At 42.6% G+C, this 19520-nt stretch overlaps 1 protein-coding gene across 1 annotated transcript in view; it reads left to right on the top strand.

Annotated features, from left to right (window-relative positions):
- COL4A2 (collagen type IV alpha 2 chain) overlaps positions 1-16178 on the top strand; it is a 359463-nt gene extending 343285 nt beyond the window's left edge. Inside the window, exons 43-49 of the mRNA XM_075336673.1 lie at positions 88-249; positions 335-433; positions 551-697; positions 2962-3078; positions 4523-4714; positions 10197-10483; positions 12448-16178. Of these exons, the coding sequence (XP_075192788.1) occupies positions 88-249; positions 335-433; positions 551-697; positions 2962-3078; positions 4523-4714; positions 10197-10483; positions 12448-12702 (1259 nt within the window). The 3' untranslated portion in view covers positions 12703-16178. The remainder of the gene's footprint in view (positions 1-87; positions 250-334; positions 434-550; positions 698-2961; positions 3079-4522; positions 4715-10196; positions 10484-12447) is intronic.
- Positions 16179-19520: the final 3342 nt, after the last annotated feature.

Below are 19520 nucleotides of genomic sequence, written 5' to 3'. Positions count from 1 at the left end.
AAAAAACTCACCAAATACTGAACGTGTGCCTGTGGCCTTAACTAGACTTTTGTACAGATGCATGACTTATGTTTAACTTGCTTCCAGGCTATCCAGGCCCCCAGGGAAGACCAGGTGTGCCCTCACAACCTGGTGCTAAAGGTGAATCAGGACCATTTGGGTTACAAGGAATAGTTGGTGATAAAGGAATTCTAGGTGACAGAGGGCCACAAGGATTTATTGGTATCCAAGGATATCCTGGAGGGAAAGGTAATGTAAATGATATTCCTATAGCTGAGTAATTCTAATTTCCCCATAAACTTAACAATTTAACCCTAGTTTTTATTGTCAAAAGGTTATATAGGAGTGCAGGGTAATGAAGGTGCTCTTGGATCACCTGGATTCCCAGGAGACAGAGGTCCTAAAGGACCAAAGGGAAGCCGGGGTTCAGTGGGTAAGTATCAAAATAATATCCTCCATAATTGTATCTGTTCATCAACCATATTGCCTTCCTTCAAACCAATGAAAGACTCAATTATGGAGGCTTTCCTAAATGTATAATCTGTTACAGGTATGCAGGGGGAGGCTGGAATACCAGGAGTTGCTGCTGAAGCATTAAGTGTGGCTGTGGAACCAGGTCCTGTTGGTATAACAGGCATTATAGGTCCTGAAGGCTTCAGAGGGGACATGGGACCTCATGGACTGTTTGGTGATAAAGGTATGACTATTTTCAGCAGTGCTAGCAAAGTATAGACAGTAGAAATAAAATCACTGATTATGTACCGCCCCTGCAGCTGTCGAACCGCTCGGATGCAGGGGTGATTACTCGTGGCTCGAGGGTCTCCGGACCCAGGGGCTAGGTGCCACACTCAAATGAAGAAGGGGGTATTTACAGAGAAAGATATACCGTAGATAGTTCATGACGTCACCCGTGGTGCGCGGTAATAGGGAGTACCGCCTCTACCGTTGGGAGTACCCGGGGTTATTGAGTAGGGCAGCTAGATGACATTACCCTCCACGGGTAGGGAAAGGCCCCGGATGGTGGTATGGGGTGCGGGGGGAGCGCAGGCTCGCTGGTTGCAGGAGTTAATCAGGTACTAATTCAGCAAGAAAGCAGACGCTGACAACGTAGTAAACCAAGTCTCTCGGTGCCGCTGCCCTCTTGGGGAGCTCATCCGGGTCTCGTCCCCTGCAGTACTGCCTGGTGGTCTGTGGCCTGCCTTCTGGCACCGTAGTTTAGAGTGTCCTTTGTGGCCCGTCAGCTTGGAGCTTTCCGGGCCCCACTCCCTGCTATGAGTAGCAAGAGGAGCTTGCTCTCAGGAGCTCACGCTTGGGATTTCAGTCTGCTTTGCTTGGAAAGCACTATCCCCCTCATTGCGCTAGTGCCCCCAATCTCTGAGCTTCGTGGGAACAGTCCATATAGGCAATTGCCGGGTTGCTTGAAGCTTCTCCCCGACCTAGGGTCCGTGTACCCCGTTGTGCCTTGGGTCCCAGCCCGGCTATTGAACTGCGGCTGCTGGCTATCCTCCAAGACTAGCCAAGCACCCAGTCCCAATCTCCCGCGACCAGGTCTCCGACTCCTCCTGGTCCAGACCACCGTCTGCGACCTAGTATCCTTTTCCCCTGGGAGCTCCAACTCCCAGCTTCCTAACACTTCGCTCCCCTGGAGCCAACTCTTTGCTCCTCTCTCCTTGCTCCCCTGGAGCCGACTGACTTGTCACCTCCCACCTCCCTGCCTGACCATTAGGTGGGCGGCCTCATTCCAGCTTAGCAGCCCACTGGTGTGCCTGACAGGGTGTGGTGCGAGGTGTAACTAGGATTTGTGAATGCTGGTGGAAGCAGTACCGCAAGATAGGGACCCAGAACCATGGGGGTTGAGCCCTGTACGGGGAGAGAAAGATTGTGCAGAACCCTGTGAGGACCTGACTAGCCCAGGGCGGCACAATTAGTAGACTGAAGCATCTGCAGTGCTCTGCTGAATATCTTGTCTCTTTAAGCATTCCTTGCTTAGCAGAGGTGAACATATGGCTAGTTCACAGTAGAAATTTGCATCATTTTCCTTATTATACGTACTGTATGTATATATATTTGATTCACAGCACTTACATGTGATGTCCAAGTGGACTAAGTGGTGGAAAAGAGCTTGATCCTAGTAATGAAAGTCATATGTCCAAAAGGTGCCATTGAAAGGGAATCTGTCAGCAGCTTTTTGGTACCCCCATCTGAGAGGAGAATGATGTAGGGACAGATACCCTGATTCTAGCAATGTGTCATTTGCTTTACTGGTTGCTGCCATTTTGATTAAAATTTGTTTTATCTGCTGCAGATCTTTTAGTTCTCTGAATGCCGAGCTCTGTATCAGGGCACAAACACATCAGCGGTATTCCGCCGCACTGCCGGATCCGGCATAAGGGCAATACAGTACAATACAATTCACAGACAGTGCGGCAAGCCCCGGTCACATGCTGGCACATGCTCCGGTCACATGACCGAATGTGCCCGGAGCTTGCCAGGGAACTTTAATGTACTGTACTCCACTTGTGCCGGATCTGCGAGTGCGGCAGGAAAACGCTGATGTGAAACCAGCGTAACCCTAACCACATCACTGATTGGCAGCTGTCTGGATACACTGTGCTTAGGCAGAAAGTATTCAATCAGTGGTGGTGGTGGGTGTTATACAGAACTCGTGAATATGGAAGACTACATGGCATCAGGTTTATTAGTCCTCCAGTGGTTATCTATTGCTGATTTTTATCAAAATTGCAGCAAGCAGCCCAGTAAGTGACACATTATGAGACGTCCATGAAGCATGACCCGTGTACAGACAGCGATGTATGGACAGGCGACAGGTCTCCTAATTGAACTTCACAGTCTCATAAATAAATCTGAGGTTGTTCAGTTCAGATGGGGAGACTCAAAACAAGTCATGGCTTAGAAAAGACTAATTACCAAAATCTAATCTAGAAACGTCTTGTTTTCCAGGAGCACAGGGTCCACAAGGCAAACAAGGTGTGCCAGGTACAGCTGGAAGGTCTGCAGTGCCCGGCACCCGTGGAGACCAGGGGATAATGGGGCAGAGGGGTCCAGTAGGACTTCAAGGTAATTACTAATTAATAATGCATCACATGGAATAACACTAAAAGCAATGTGTAGAAATATCTGCCAATCCAAGATCTTCTGTTACATTTCATTATATTTTCAATACCACTTTAAGTTGTAACCGTCATTTTAATCTTTACTTCACAAATCAATAGTACTCATGACAATAAGCAACTGTGTAATATATCTTATGAGACAAATCTGCTTCTTTCTCTGCCAGAACTGATCAGTTATCAAAATTCTCAATTCTGGGGTAAAATCTGTATTCAGTGAAGACTTCCCCATTACTGAGATAGGAGATGAGAGCTGTTACTGATGAGATTCTATGTAGATAGATGAGTAAGGAGGGGGCGGAGCTCTGCTTCTAGCTCCACCCTCTGCATCTAGCTCCACCCTCCTCCCTCTTCTATCTACATAGAATCTCATCAGCACCATCTGCCATCTCCTGTCTCAGTAATGGGAGTCTTCACTGAATACAGATTTTACCTCACCATTGAGAATTATGATAATAACTGATAAGATATATTACACAGTTGCATATTTGCATCTGTGCTAGTGATTTATGACATAAAAATTAAAATGACGGTAACGCTTTAATGAAATACACCAGGTCAAACTAAATCAATGAAGTCACATATCTGTTCAACAGTCCTGTCTACATCAGTAGGTACAAGATGGGAGGTAGATCCTTAATAATTCATCGATCCCATTGAATAGTGAATGATGTCAGCTGGTATCAGAGTTCCAGTATTCGGCTGTGTTTAGACGTTACGGCATAATCTCAGTGAAACAGACACGTTTTTGCTTTGGTTTTCAAAAATTGAGGCAAGCTATGCTATCTTTGTCACTGTTGCGGGGGGGAAAATGCGCCACAGCTTCAATATGTGAACAGAGCTTTACACAATATAGACAAGCATGTGTGTGAGAACATTAACTGCTCTGTTTTCTATGCCCTTGAACCAGTAAAAATGTCAATGAATTTCTTACTTTAAAGGGTCATTCACCGCCCAAAAAAAGACCTATCCTGAATAGAACAGAGGTATGAATGCACGCCCTCCACTCTATTCATTGTGTGTGGGACTAGCTGAATGCTGCACTCAGCAGTGCCATAGACAATGAAGGGAGCAGACGCCGTCCATGCACACCTCCATTCTATTCAGTATGGGGCTGGCTGCAAAACCCATTCTCTGAGATCTAAAGCCCTGATTTGGGGGATACTATGGTTGGCCCCCCAGCAATCAGAAAGTAATCCCCTATCCAAAGGGTAGGAGATAACTTTTTTTTTTAAGTGGAACTAACTATATCAGAGCTCAGAATTGGGGTGCACAGGCACTTTATGGGCTTCGCTGGGGTATTTGCTTTAAATCTATCTGTTCCCTGTGAACAATGTACATTTTTGTGATGATATTGACCACATCATATAAACCTTTCCTCTGTTTGTCAGGAAACGCTGGTGTGCCTGGTTCTGTTGGGTTACCAGGAATGCCAGGAAGAAGTGTGAACATTGGCTATCTCCTAGTGAAGCACAGCCAGACTGACCAAGAGCCCATGTGTCCTGTAGGCATGGGCAAATTGTGGAGCGGATACAGTCTGTTGTATTTTGAAGGGCAAGAGAAAGCACACAATCAAGATTTAGGTAACATGATTTCTATTTTTAATTACATTTTAACTTTTTAAAGATAACATATTACAGCTAGGAATGCGCTTATAAAAATGTGAATACCCAGCAGTGTGAAAGGAGGGCTCTGGTGATTTTTTTATTTCTCTTTTTAGTAGCAAATTTATTATGTCTGTAGCTGTATCATGTCCAGTGCTGGTAGTAATGGGCGAGGGCATCACTGTTTCGCTTGCCACGGCATGCTGCAGACACAGGGGTTTGGGTAGGTGTGGAGGTGTTACTTGATCACAGCGATACTTTTGGTCACAAGCCAGTTTCTTATCGTCTTGTTCACACTGTGTGGTTCCGCGTTCAGGTTTATTAAAGGCACATCCACAACGGTTACAAACTGAACATAGTTTACTTGTAACATCTTTCCAACACCGTTTCACTTTGCTTGCAACAGGTTTCACACTCTGTTTCCTATAAGTCCTTAACATTGTAGCACTGACCGGCTATTCTGTTACGGTTATAGACAAGTTCACATCGGCTACCAAATAGGATGGGAGTTTGAGGCTTCGCTGTCCCCTGGACATCCAACCACACAAGTCCATGTATATCACTGTGGCTAGACCCTACACGGCTATGCTACTACTTTGGGATCACCAAAAAAGAGGGCCTAACAGAATATACAGTGTGTCCACCCATATCCTGTCCACTTTCGAGATAAAAATGCTAACTCCGTTGTTTTCCACCAGGTGGCGCTAAAGGTGGTTTCATTGCCCAGCGCATGGCTACTTTACTATACCTAGACACCACTTCTATGCCTATAGCTGCTGCCGTTCTCAAGTTAATGACAGTGGACAGGATATGGGTGGACACACTGTATACTGGCTAACTCATTAGCATCAACACCTATAGAAAAAACTGAGTTCACAGATAAAGAACAAAAATATTGTTGATTAAAATTATTTTTTTATTGAAAGTTTTTTTTAAAAATAGAATATGCAAGAAAAAAATAAGAATTGAGGATAAGCATAGAACAGGTCCTCTTATTCATACAATCCAATTAATAAGCACATGTTTGTTGGATGAACAATTCACTTTTGCAGGTACTGGTTAAAAATACCAGAGATTTGGATATTATAATTTTCTCCACAAGGGGTCACAATCGTGCAAAGGTTAGTCCATTAAAAACATATAGGGTAACCAAGTGGAAAAATGTATATAAATATATATGTGCTAAAGCTGATATCAGTAAAAAAAAATGTAGATTATATAATTTTTTAATATATTGCACAGCCGCACAACAAAAATTGTTAGAATATATTGCACAAATTCCAAATAAAGTATTATAAATATCTATTGCACTAATTCCAAAAGGTATATAGGACAAAAAAATATATCTTGCACAGACCCAATAATGTGATGTGGACAGAAAAGCTAGAGCAAGAAAATTTAAATAAAAAACTAGATATTGCACATGTTATTATTTCAATATTTAGGAGGACAAAAGCCCAATTATATACAGCAGAACCTTCCACTGAAAGGTACCGTATTTTTCGGACTATAAGGCGCACCGGACCATAAAACGCACCCTGGTTTTAGAGGAGGAAAATAGGAAAATAAAATTTTAAGCAAAAAATGTGGTCATGACACACTATACTGTATACGCTACATACCCACATCCTGATAAATACCCCCATCCTGCTATATACCCCCATCCTGGTATATGGCCCGTATCCTATAACACACAAACAAAAAATAAACGTTTATACTCACCTTTCCTCACTCCACACAGCAACGCTCGTCTTCCTGTCTGTGCCAGCAGCAGCGCCGCTGACCTGTGTGGAGCCGTGCGCATAGTGATGACGTCATCGCTGTGCACACCGCCCTCCACACACAGCAGCGGCCGGCAGACAGGAGGACATCGTGATGCTGTAGGGAATGGTGTCCGGTGAGTATACTTAATCACTGCCCCCCCGCGCTGATTATGATGCGTGGGGGGCAGTGACTATAGCCACACATGATCACTCCAGGCTGTAGTTGCCAGGGGTGATCATGCGGGCCGGTTGTTAATTATGCGCGCATATCCTGCCCATCATCCTGTCAGCGCCGGCTTCAGCGCTGAGAGATGATGGGCGGGAGGATGCATGTGTCGCAGGCGGGGGGGTGGGAACGCCGCTCGTCTGGAATCGCTGGCGCTCGGGTCTGGTGCTTCTGCTCCTCGGTGGCTCGAGCACGGGGCCAGACCCGGGGCTCGAGCAGCGCCTCCTCGCACACGAGTGAAAAGGGGAGGTTTTTGGTGGATATTTGGGATGTCGGTCGTGACGCCACCCACGGGTTGTGGTGATGGTGGGCCCCACCGCTGCTGGTGACGGGGGATCCTGGGAGCAATGGCGGAGAGCAGCTAAGGTGTTGACCCCTCCGTGGGTAGGGCTGTTGGTCCCGGGGCACCGCTTGGGGAGTAGGGAGGAGGTATAGGTGCAGGTGCCGAGGCGGGGAGGCCGCATGGGGCGCGGGTGCAACGTTGCAGTGCAGTGCCGGATGGCACTATTGTACTCACTCAGACACAGAAGGACAGAGTCTCTGGTAAACCAAACAGCTGGATGGACGGGGCCCACAGCCGGCTGCGGTGTTATCACTCTCCCCGGACGGGTTGATGGTGGCTGTCGTTTTCCTGCACCTGTGTAAGTGTATTTGACTCCTATGGCTTCCCACGGGTAGTCCGCTTCCCGGCGTGTGCGTGTCGGGAGAGCCCGTTTTCCCGAGGCGCTGGCCCTTGGATCTCTGGCCTTTGGCGGTGGCACTTATCCAGACGGGTTGGGCTGTTGCCTTCTGACGGGACTTAGGTGGGAATGAACCCCTGAGGTCCAGACCGCAATCAGATAATTTGACCTTTACGGCGGCTCCTAGCCTAGTCGTGATCTGAGTACCCTGCCTTGGTGCTTGGCTTCAATCTGCTTCCCGGTTCGGTACCAGCGGGCCACCGCCCGACCCCGGTCCTACGGTTCCGCTGACCTACACCAACTCCTGCAGACAGCCACCACCGTCTGCCGACCTTGCTGAACGTGCCTGGGCTCCAACCCAGACACCAACAGTTTTCACTCCTCTCACCTTCACTGGCTACCACAAACTCTCCAACTACTGTCTTTTCCCGCCTCCAGGCCTGTGAACTCCTTGGTGGGTGGGGTCAACCGCCTGGCTCCGCCCCACCTGGTGTGGACATCAAGCCTGGAGGGTGGCAACAAGGATTTGATTGACTGGTGTCACCTAACCAGGGGAGGGGGTGTGTGTGATGTTAGTGTACTGCGACCCCTGGGTAATTTTAGTTTAAAAGTAATTTTAATCAACAATATTTTTGTTCTTTGGCTGCGAACTCAGTTTGTTCTATTGGTGTTACTTTGGGATCACTCCTCAAGTCTGTCCCCTACTGTCAGTGACCACCTGTCAAAACTGACCCACCAATGTCCGCACTCTTCACATTAGCTTTCTTTGATGGGGGGATGCTCTTTTCTCCTCCAAGGAGCTTAAGCTACAATCCAGGCACGGTTACCTTTGCTTCCTCCTGCCAGTTACTTTTGCCTTGGTTCATCTTCTCCACAATACACTACTAACTGGACTCTTAACTCCCTTAAATCAGGAAATAGCCAACATTATATTCCTTTGCTCTGGGACGTCTTCTTTGGTTAACTCTTTCAGCCCTCACTATGCCTGAGGCTTAAACATCCCCTTCCAACTAGGGAACCCAGGACTGGTGACATTTAATGTTGGCTGGCAGCACTGCGCCCATAGACATGCACACAGGGAACTTAAACATGTTACTGTCCATACACATATAAATACACATTACACATTCTGCTAAAAGCAATGACATATTTGAGGGGTTGCAGGTAACAGATCACTCTTCTACATACCCTAGCATGATTTTTAAGGATTCTCAAAATATAAGCCCTACAGTTCATAAAAATGTCAATTTATGTGTCCATGTAGTTATACATGTAAAAAGTAAAATCAATTGTCCAATAGAATGCAGCAGGAAAGATAGACCTTTTATCCAGGAAAGCAGACACCCCTAAAGGAATAGCACTCAAAAGAACCCACAAGACCAAAAGCAATAAAGGTTGGCAAGTGTCAGGCTGTCCCACACATATTGGATAGTCCCGTTAGCGTCACTCCCCTCTCAAGCCCATTACATTAGAGCGTTGTGGCTTCCATTCACCAGGTGTACCCAACTCCTACACTTGGCTGCAGTGGAACGCAGAATAGAGCTGCTGGATCGCCATCAGGCATGACGACCCATAACACATCTGTGACATGAGCGACACCAGCAGGACAACCTGATCTTTGTGTGAGAATGAGAACCTGGCACTTGTCAACCCTTATTGTTTTGAGTCTCGTGGGGTCTTTTGAGTGGAGTGTAATTCTTTTGGTAGTGTCTGCTTTTCTTGGTGAAGGGTCTATCCACCATATACTACAGTACACTACTGTATGTTAACTGATGAACAAGAAATATATCACACTAGTATTTTTACCCCAAAACAATACGAGTGCAAAAAAAAAGAGTTATTCTTTTGAGTACAAGAAAGGAATCATGGAAGCCTCTCCGGGCAAAAATGTTACTGCTTTCTGCAAAGAGAATATGTTGGATATCTGAATGGTCCGAAAATGTGAGCAGAGTACAATAACCTCAGTTAACAGGTTACAAGGGAAATGCTAAGAAGTGCAAGTGTGAATCAGGTCAGCAAAACTTATTTCCTAAGCTGGAAGACGTGATCTGTGCGTGTAGTGCTGAGACAGGAGGGAAAAGGCTTTGGTCTGACTTTGGTCATGACTATATTAGAATAAATGTTAAATCTTTTGTTCAAGAATAAAAGGTAGATTAAGCAAGTCCAGGAAAAATTGCTAAGCATTCACATCAATCTGCTCCCAAAGACATCCATATGACAACCACCTGTTCACCCACAGGTAAATGCAGAAAAGGAAGGGATCGGCATCCGGAGGAGTAAAATCTTCAAATTGTATTAAGAATCCATTTAAAATAATCCACCACAGTGCACAAGCAACATCTTACGCATTTCAAACGCACATTGCGCTCTTAGTCACTCAATAAATGTAGATTGTTGTTCATGGAAAATAAGATATCTCCTGAAAATAAGCCCTAACACATCCTTTGAAGCAAAAATGAATATAAGGCCTTGTTTAATTTTTGGGGAAACACAGTATTTGTCATGAGTGCAGTAATATACTCAACGGTGGCTATCTTCTGCCATTTTTAGCGCCGCTTAGGTCACATGACTTAATTTGTGACCTGTCTTCTGTGTGAAGCAAAGGTCAATGTTAAAAAGAAAGGACATCAAGTATGAGTCTAAAAACATGTAACATAAAAACTTGAGATTTAAACACAGTCATTTTCTAAAGATTGCTTTCCTTAAACCACATTCAGACTGTTGATGTACACCCACCTTTATGATGATGCATTTAGCCCTACTTTATACTCACATCTGTTGTGTTTCCACAGGTCTGGCTGGATCTTGTCTTCAACGCTTCAGTACAATGCCTTTCCTGTACTGCAACCCAGGTGACGTGTGCTATTACGCCAGTCGTAATGATAAGTCTTACTGGCTGTCAACCACAGCTCCGCTTCCAATGATGCCGTTAGTAGAAGAAGAAATCCAACCCTATATAAGTCGCTGTACTGTTTGTGAGGCTCCTGCAGTTGCAATTGCCGTCCATAGCCAAGATACTTCCATCCCGTTCTGTCCCGAAGGCTGGAGAAGCTTGTGGATTGGATATTCATTCCTTATGGTTTGTATTTTATAATTGGTTAGATGTTGTATTTATTTAATGTGTAATCCCAATAATCTACCAGTGTTTTTTCTTAACATGTTCAACGATCTAGTCTAATATAATAGATTTTAAGGTTCATTTATTTACAAGAAATTATAGTTCACATCCAAATCTGGATTTTGTTTTTACATACAGTTAGGTCCAGAAATATTTGGACAGTGACACAAGTTTTGTTATTTTAGCTGTTTACAAAAACATGTTCAGAAATACAATTATATATATAATATGGGCTGAAAGTGCACACTCCCAGCTGCAATATGAGAGTTTTCACATCCAAATCGGAGAAAGGGTTTAGGAATCATAGCTCTGTAATGCATAGCCTCCTCTTTTTAAAGGGACCAAAAGTAATTGGACAAGGGACTCTAAGGGCTGCAATTAACTCTGAAGGCGTCTCCCTCGTTAACCTGTAATCAATGAAGTAGTTAAAAGGTCTGGGGTTGATTACAGGTGTGTGGTTTTGCATTTGGAAGCTGTTGCTGTGACCAGACAACATGCGGTCTAAGGAACTCTCAATTGAGGTGAAGCAGAACATCCTGAGGCTGAAAAAAAAGAAAAAATCCATCAGAGAGATAGCAGACATGCTTGGAGTAGCAAAATCAACAGTCGGGTACATTCTGAGAAAAAAGGAATTGACTGGTGAGCTTGGGAACTCAAAAAGGCCTGGGCGTCCACGGATGACAATAGTGGTGGATGATCGCCGCATACTTTCTTTGGTGAAGAAGAACCCGTTCACAACATCAACTGAAGTCCAGAACACTCTCAGTGAAGTAGGTGTATCTGTCTCTAAGTCAACAGTAAAGAGAAGACTCCATGAAAGTAAATACAAAGGGTTCACATCTAGATGCAAACCATTCATCAATTCCAAAAATAGACAGGCCAGAGTTAAATTTGCTGAAAAACACCTCATGAAGCCAGCTCAGTTCTGGAAAAGTATTCTATGGACAGATGAGACAAAAATCAACCTGTACCAGAATGATGGGAAGAAAAAAGTTTGGAGAAGAAAGGGAACGGCACATGATCCAAGGCACACCACATCCTCTGTAAAACATGGTGGAGGCAACGTGATGGCATGGGCATGCATGGCTTTCAATGGCACTGGGTCACTTGTGTTTATTGATGACATAACAGCAGACAAGAGTAGCCGGATGAATTCTGAAGTGTACCGGGATATACTTTCAGCCCAGATTCAGCCAAATGCCGCAAAGTTGATCGGACGGCGCTTCATAGTACAGATGGACAATGACCCCAAGCATACAGCCAAAGCTACCCAGGAGTTCATGAGTGCAAAAAAGTGGAACATTCTGCAATGGCCAAGTCAATCACCAGATCTTAACCCAATTGAGCATGCATTTCACTTGCTCAAATCCAGACTTAAGACGGAAAGACCCACAAACAAGCAAGACCTGAAGGCTGCGGCTGTAAAGGCCTGGCAAAGCATTAAGAAGGAGGAAACCCAGCGTTTGGTGATGTCCATGGGTTCCAGACTTAAGGCAGTGATTGCCTCCAAAGGATTCGCATCAAAATATTGAAAATAAAAATATTTTGTTTGGGTTTGGTTTATTTGTCCAATTACTTTTGACCTCCTAAAATGTGGAGTGTTTGTAAAGAAATGTGTACAATTCCTACAATTTCTATCAGATATTTTTGTTCAAACTTTCAAATTAAACGTTACAATCTGCACTTGAATTCTGTTGTAGAGTTTTCATTTCAAATCAAATGTGGTGGCATGCAGAGCCCAACTCACGAAAATTGTGTCACTGTCCAAATATTTCTGGACCTAACTGTAAACGATGCTTTGATATCTCATAATAGTGGCCTGTACATGGGAAAATATATTTCCGTCTGTATCTGTAAAATCTCTATCATCAGAGAGTATGGTAGTGAAATTACCTCCAAATCTAACCTTGCACTCTTTATCTCAGCACACAGCCGCAGGTGACGAGGGAGGTGGACAGAGTCTTTCTTCTCCTGGCAGCTGCTTAGAAGACTTCAGAGCAACTCCATTCATTGAATGCAATGGTGGGCGTGGAACTTGCCACTATTTTGCTAACAAATACAGTTTCTGGCTTACAACTATTGACAAGACATTCCAGAGCTCCCCGTCTGCTGATACACTGAAAGCCGGCCTGATCCGAACCCACATCAGCCGGTGCCAAGTTTGCATGAAAAATCTGTAAAATTGAAATTCATATACATTACCTTTTTATAAGTAAACATTTAACAAATGTATTATTGGTGCTCAATGTTAACTTATTACCTCACTACTTGATTTCACATTTGTTAAGAAAATGTTATTTTTATTCACCCATTCAGTTGGGATCAGTCATTACAGAGAACTGCATTTATACATATGTTAGTACTTTATCTGCAAGGTGAATTAATTGGTCTGTAAAGACAAAAATAAAATAATGAAGTGACATGTGGATGAAGTGGCTGGTGCACTTAACATTTCCTTTTTGTAGTTTCCCTATTCTGGTTTTGATTGACTAGAACCAGTGTGGATCATATTGTTGAATGGAAACAAGGGTTTGGGGCCCATACTCATTAATAATTTTCGGTAAAACACCAGAGATATCAAATTATTCTGTAACTGGACAGCATTTCTTATCAATGTATAGACATCATCCCAGCCACTGTAGCTACCTTGACTAGTTCCTGTAGGACAAATCTTAACTTTGATGCGAATATTACTGCAAACTAGAACCTTACTATCCCCCTATACATATATTCACAAAGGGTGTACACGACCAGATAGAATTATTTCTATGGGAAAGCAGAAGATAGTGTGAATATAGCAAATAAAATTTAATTTTTATCAAATTTTAAAATATTTATTGTTAAAATAGTCCTTGTCCCTGACCAAGAATTTTCAATAGGGAATGCGAGAGGGTAAAACGGGGTCGCCAAATTCAAGCCCCGAGCAACAGTATAATGAGACTTTGGCTAAAATTCTAATTCTTATTACTTCTGGAATGATAAATAGCAATAATGTTAAGGTTGAATACTTATATTGTAATGGGCCCCACTATATTATTATAAGTGGTATTGAGGAACAATGTAAAGAGGTTCTACTACTGGTTACATAAGACTGACTATAACGCAGTAATTTCCTCTATACACCAAAGGATATAATTCTAAATGCAGTTACAAAAGGTTGGAAATTCTTAAATAGAGACGGACTATATTAACAATAAATATTTTTTATTTCATAATGAAAGTTAAATTTTACTTTTCGATATTCACACTCACTCTTGCTTTTTATTTTCCTCTATAAATCGCTTTACACAGCTGGACTCCTATGAATCTTGTGAACAAAACATAAGCTACTGACAGACAGTTTTGGCACCTTTTTTGTCACCTCTGAAGATCAGGCAATACAACTTCAGGGAGAATTGTGACACCCCCATTACATCCAGAATCGTTGGGTTAAGCCAGTTATCTTGTGTGCAAGGTTATCTTTAGATGACTGTACTACAGAATTTTAGTTTATATTTCGTTTAGTAGGGCAGTGTAGGTAAATGACAAATAAAAAAGTAAGTAAAATGGAAACACAATACAGCCATAAAAAAGACCTTAAAGACTACATACAGCTTTTAGAAAAATGTATTTTACATGTTAGTTGTTACCTAAAATTAGACTACTGTCCAGTTTGTAAACATTTATTTTCATACCCCTTGATAAGAATTTTGCAGCATGATCTAAATTTTCAATTTGTTGCTTGTGAGAGTTTCTTCCTGTAATATAGGCTGGATATAAGGTCTGTCTGTATTAACAGGGCTGCTTTCTTCAATGCTCATGTTTAGCACAGCTTTTATCCTGTACTCATATCCTCTTGATGTTATTACTTCCTTTTCTACAGCCTGTTTTTTTTCTTTGCCCCCTCTTCATGCTGTGGGGATCTGTCCAAAACCTGCTCCTCCTCCCTGCTGCTATCTCTCACACTGAGAGAAGGGAAGAGGAGCAGCGATAGCAGACAGAAATGAGTTGTTGTAATGCTGAGGATTTATAACATTTTTCCAAAAGTACTGAGCTAGAAAATGGACTTAAGACAGCTGCAGCAGCAAAACGGTAGAATTTTTTTTAATGAAAACTATTTAGAAAGTTATTTGGCTTTGTATTTAGGAAACAAATGAACAATAAAAAGAGTCAAGAGCAAGGAAGTAGTATGCTCTATATGTGTCTTATATAAGTGTCCTGTTTTTAAGACCACACAGCAGTATACCACACTGGTTTTAGATCTTTTTTTTTATATATAGCATATACATAGCAGTTTTAGCTCTCTTAATTAATATGGACATATTGTCATGTACCTATAGTGTTTGCAACACTGCATCGGTAACATTTGCTTTCATATATATTAATCAATTTCAAGTAACTATCATTTAAATCTATTATTTACAATTTAAGGTCCCTAAAACACTTTTTAAAATGACAAAAGAATTAAGAAAAAGACAATTTTTTTTGTATTGCAGTATACTAAAATAAACCCATTGTAAATATTAATGAGTGTAACATGTGGAATTCACTTTGAGCCATAGAAAATGACTAATATGTCCTTGTTAGTTTTAGCAGGTACTGGGCTATACGGTATATTGTAACTATACCAGACGTTATCCACTAGAGGACATCAAGAACTACTTGTCAATTGGCCTAATACACAAGTCCTTCAATTTACAGTATACCAACAATAATAAAATAATATAATGGTGTACTGATGTTGAACATACTCTTTTACACAGCAACGCCAGGCATTTTCATAGGCTTATCTTTGGAGCAAATTGCTCTTCCATAAAAAGATGAAAAAAAAAAAAGTGCAGTGTCATTTGTGAATAGGAGCAGCATTGTTTGAGGCACATTCCTGCATGCAAAACCAATTTAACAGTGGTTGTTGACAGCGATTGAAGCATTATATATTACTATGAAGATATGTGCATTGCTACTATATATATGTAGTGAGCTGTCCCGGTCAATTATACAATCCATTGATTTATTCACACAAGAAATATAGCTGAAAAGCATAAATATCATATATACAACAGCAAACACTAATACAGGTAAAACAGGTAATGCAGGTAATATGGTTGTCTGGTCCACAAAACCCTTTGTAATATGACTGATTAGTGCAACCATGTGTCCTTCTGGGCACAAACAGGCATCTATATCCCTACTCAGTGGATGTGCCCCTATTTAGTCTGTTACTGTTCAATCATGGCTGACAGTGTCAGATCTCATTCATAGTTGCATACTTTGTAACATTTTTATATCCGTATCTTTAGGCCAAAATGAGGAGTGGGACTGACACTCAGAAACACACACATTTTCCATTACACTTTATCCCATTTGTGGTTTTCACTTGCAAATGCTGAGGCCAAATACAGACAAAATTAACAAGTATGAATGGGTCCCATTATTTTAGGATACATTAATTTCTCAAGGGACATACTTACACCCAGTTGTCAATTTATTTCTACTTCTCTAGGTGTTTAACGGAAGAATTGCACAACTCTGAAAAGACGCTGTAAGTAAACTGAATGCCCATAGGTCACTTTCCAGTGTTGCAATCACAATTGTTATCGATATTTCTTTTTGTCATTTTGTAGCTTTTCCAACTTGATGCTGTTGTAATTATCCTGAATAAAAGTATATTTTATAATTATGTGTCCATTTTATGTTCTAGCCCTCAAAATTAAATTATCCATTTTTAGAGTTGAACAAAGTTGTCGGTAAATCCATGGCCACCAGACCAGATCCTGCGAAACTTCTCTTTCATGCTGGCATCTCCTCAACTCTGCAAATTTTACACATTGGACTTGCCTGTGAACCCCTGTCTGATTCAGAAAATAAGATACTGTCAGCATTGATTGGACAGTGTCAGCCTATGTAGTGACACTTCCAACTTGTAACACCCATTTCTCAATTTATTCATGCATTTCCAGAGTAATAACAGAAATATCACAACACATAGTTCTAATGAAAGCGTCTTCAGAATTTTAATTCTATGAAGAATTCCAGTAATTACTAGGAGAGAGAACATGTCTCCTTTATAATAAAAAAAAAAAAATAAATAAAAAAATGATTTTCTGGATGATTTTATATATGCTCAGCCTAATGTCTAATGTTATGATCCGGAACCATGGAAGACCACCACAAATCATTGGCAAAAGGTGACAAGAGCATTGGCAACTAATCTGGCCGCCATCCCCTTACTAACCATCACAACTAGAAGTAGCCGAGGGGTGAACTAACATCCTGTGCACCGCAAACCCAGCCGGAGAACTAACTATCCTAAAGGTAGGAAAGATGAATAACTCTCTGCCTCAGAAAATAGACAAGAATAGCAAGCCCCCCACATTCAAAGAATGCAGTGATATAGGAAAAACACAATACACAGGTAGATGACAGGATTAGCAAAAGGTGAGGCCCCCGCTGACTAAAATAGGAAAGGACAGGAAAGGGACTAATGGTGACCAGAGAAAAACCCTGCAAAACACCAACTTCCTGATAGTACAAAAAGGCCCTCAGATCGCTCGATCTGAACTCCGTCCTATACCAGGTGCCCTTGTCATACCAATGAACAGAAAACAAGAATTATAACAAATTCAACAAGCAACAAACACATGGACCCAAAGGAGCTATACTCCACACAGAACTGCAGGGAGTTCCTCAACAATCCACTGAGGGGGAAAATCCCTGGAAGGAAATAAACTGAAACCAACCACAACAAATGACAAACCCAGATAAGCAAAAGAACCAGACAATAAATAAAAGCGCTGCGGAATATGTTAGCGCTATATAAAAAAAAATAAAGATGTAAAGAGCAAGCACTTATCTGGAGTAGATGTGGTGTAAAGCAGGATTAAGCAGGCTGGAGATACAAAGAACAACTTAAGCTGGTGTCACACACAGCGACAACGACAACGACGTCGCTGCTACGTCACCATTTTCTGTGACGTTGCAGCGACGTCCCGTCGCTGTCGCTGTGTGTGACATCCAGCAACGACCTGGCCCCTGCTGTGAGGTCGCCGGTCGTTGCTGAATGTCCAGCTTCATTTTTTCGTCGTCACTCTCCCGCTGTGACACACACATCGCTGTGTGTGACAGCGAGAGAGCGACGAAATGAAGCGAGCAGGAGCCGGCACTGGCAGCTGCGGTAAGCTGTAACCAGCGTAAACATCGGGTAACCAAGGGAAGTCCTTTCCCTGGTTACCCGATGTTTACGCTGGTTACCAGCCTCCGCTCTTGCTGCCAGCGCCGGCTCCTGCACTGTGACATGTGGCTGCAGTATGCATCGGGTAATTAACCCGATGTATACTGTAGCAAAGAGAGCAAGGAGCCAGCGCTAAGCAGTGCGCGCGGCTCCCTGCTCTCTGCACTGTGACATGTAGCTGCAGCACACATCGGGTTAATTAACCCGATGTGTACTGTACCTAGGAGAGCAAGGAGCCAGCGCTAAGCGCGGCTCCCTGCTCTCTGAACATGTAACACAGCGACGTTATGATCGCTGCTTCTGCTGTGTTTGACAGCTAAGCAGCGATCATAACAGCGACTTACAAGGTCGCTGTTACGTCACCGAAAATGGTGACGTAACAGCGACGTCGTTGTCGCTGTCGTTTAGTGTGAACCCAGCTTAACATCCGGCAACAGCCTGCAATCAGACCAGGACTTAAATAAGCAGAGAGTTAGCAAAGGAAACACCCACTGCACAACACACCTGGTCCAAGTCCAAACCATTCCTGGCCACCAGAGGGAGCCTCCCAGCAGCCAAAACATAACTAACATTCACAACAGTCTAATTCACCACTGGTGGAGACAGACAGAAAAGGGCTCCTGGTCAAGAGCAATATATGGGCCCTTTTCAGCCCAAGATATCATCATAATGCGCCCTATTACCCCATTAATCATCATCATAATGTGCCCCATTACCCCTTGGGCCCCTGTTCAGTCGCACAGGTTACACCAATTATATGTCCGTTCCTGGATCTCACAACAGTTGTGTCCATATTGTGCACAATAAAGTGGTAGTCCTATTCCCACGAAGACAATCCCATTAAAGAAAAAAACATCTTCTGGTATAGGACATCAGACACCGCTTACTTTCTCTGACAAGAACGTAATACTAAAGAACAGCTCTGGCTCATATAGGGGAGCGTCCCAACCAAAGTCTTACTAGTGCCGATGGACAACAAAGTATACATAAGCAAACCAAATAAAACGAATTAAAAATGGAAGTGAAATTTCAGTGCAGCAATTTGACACCAAGTGTTGACTATGAACTTTCTGGGAGGGACTGGACCGAAATGTTGGAACAATTTCGCCTCTATCTCCACCTCTTATAAGCTAAAAGCTATATATACTGTAGATTCAGGAGCTTTGATTGGTCTCAGATTTTTTTTTTCTGTTTTGCTGAAGATGTCCGTGTGATTATGGAGCGGGTGAGCTTCTTCCAGGATTCAACCTTTTTACCAAATCTAGGATTATCCCTTCTTCATAGTTTTTTGAATTACCTAGGCAAAAGTATAATCATTTTTCCAACAACCTCAGAAGTCTGTATTTTTTCACATATGTGGAAAACAAATTATTTTTCAGTGTCTAGTCAGTGACCATGTTTACAACTGGTGATTTTCTCGTATATTCACTGTAGATGTCCCAGGACTCATGCACAGTGCTGTACCACAGATGCATGCTGTATGGAGCCGAATACGGTACCCATTGCACACCTTGAGCCCGGATTGATTCATACATTGATAAATGGTGGCACATCCCCTTTCTACTTATATTTATGTGCATAAGTACCATATATTTTTGCCATGAAATCTATATATCATGATGACATCTCTAGATTCTAATTGTAGTGTTGTGTAGGATTGTGCACACCTTGTCATGGTTGAATGGCCTTTATGCTCTTTTAAATTAAAATAGTATCAACTAAATGCCCTATGTTATTTACATAATGCTACTAGTTATTTCTTTACTTACCGCATGGTATTTACTCATT

This window comes from Anomaloglossus baeobatrachus, chromosome 2 (assembly GCF_048569485.1).
Source record: "Anomaloglossus baeobatrachus isolate aAnoBae1 chromosome 2, aAnoBae1.hap1, whole genome shotgun sequence".
Classification (NCBI taxonomy): domain Eukaryota; kingdom Metazoa; phylum Chordata; class Amphibia; order Anura; family Aromobatidae; genus Anomaloglossus; species Anomaloglossus baeobatrachus.
The sequence above is the reverse complement of the archived record's forward strand: the minus strand, read 5'-3'. Positions and strand labels throughout refer to the sequence as shown.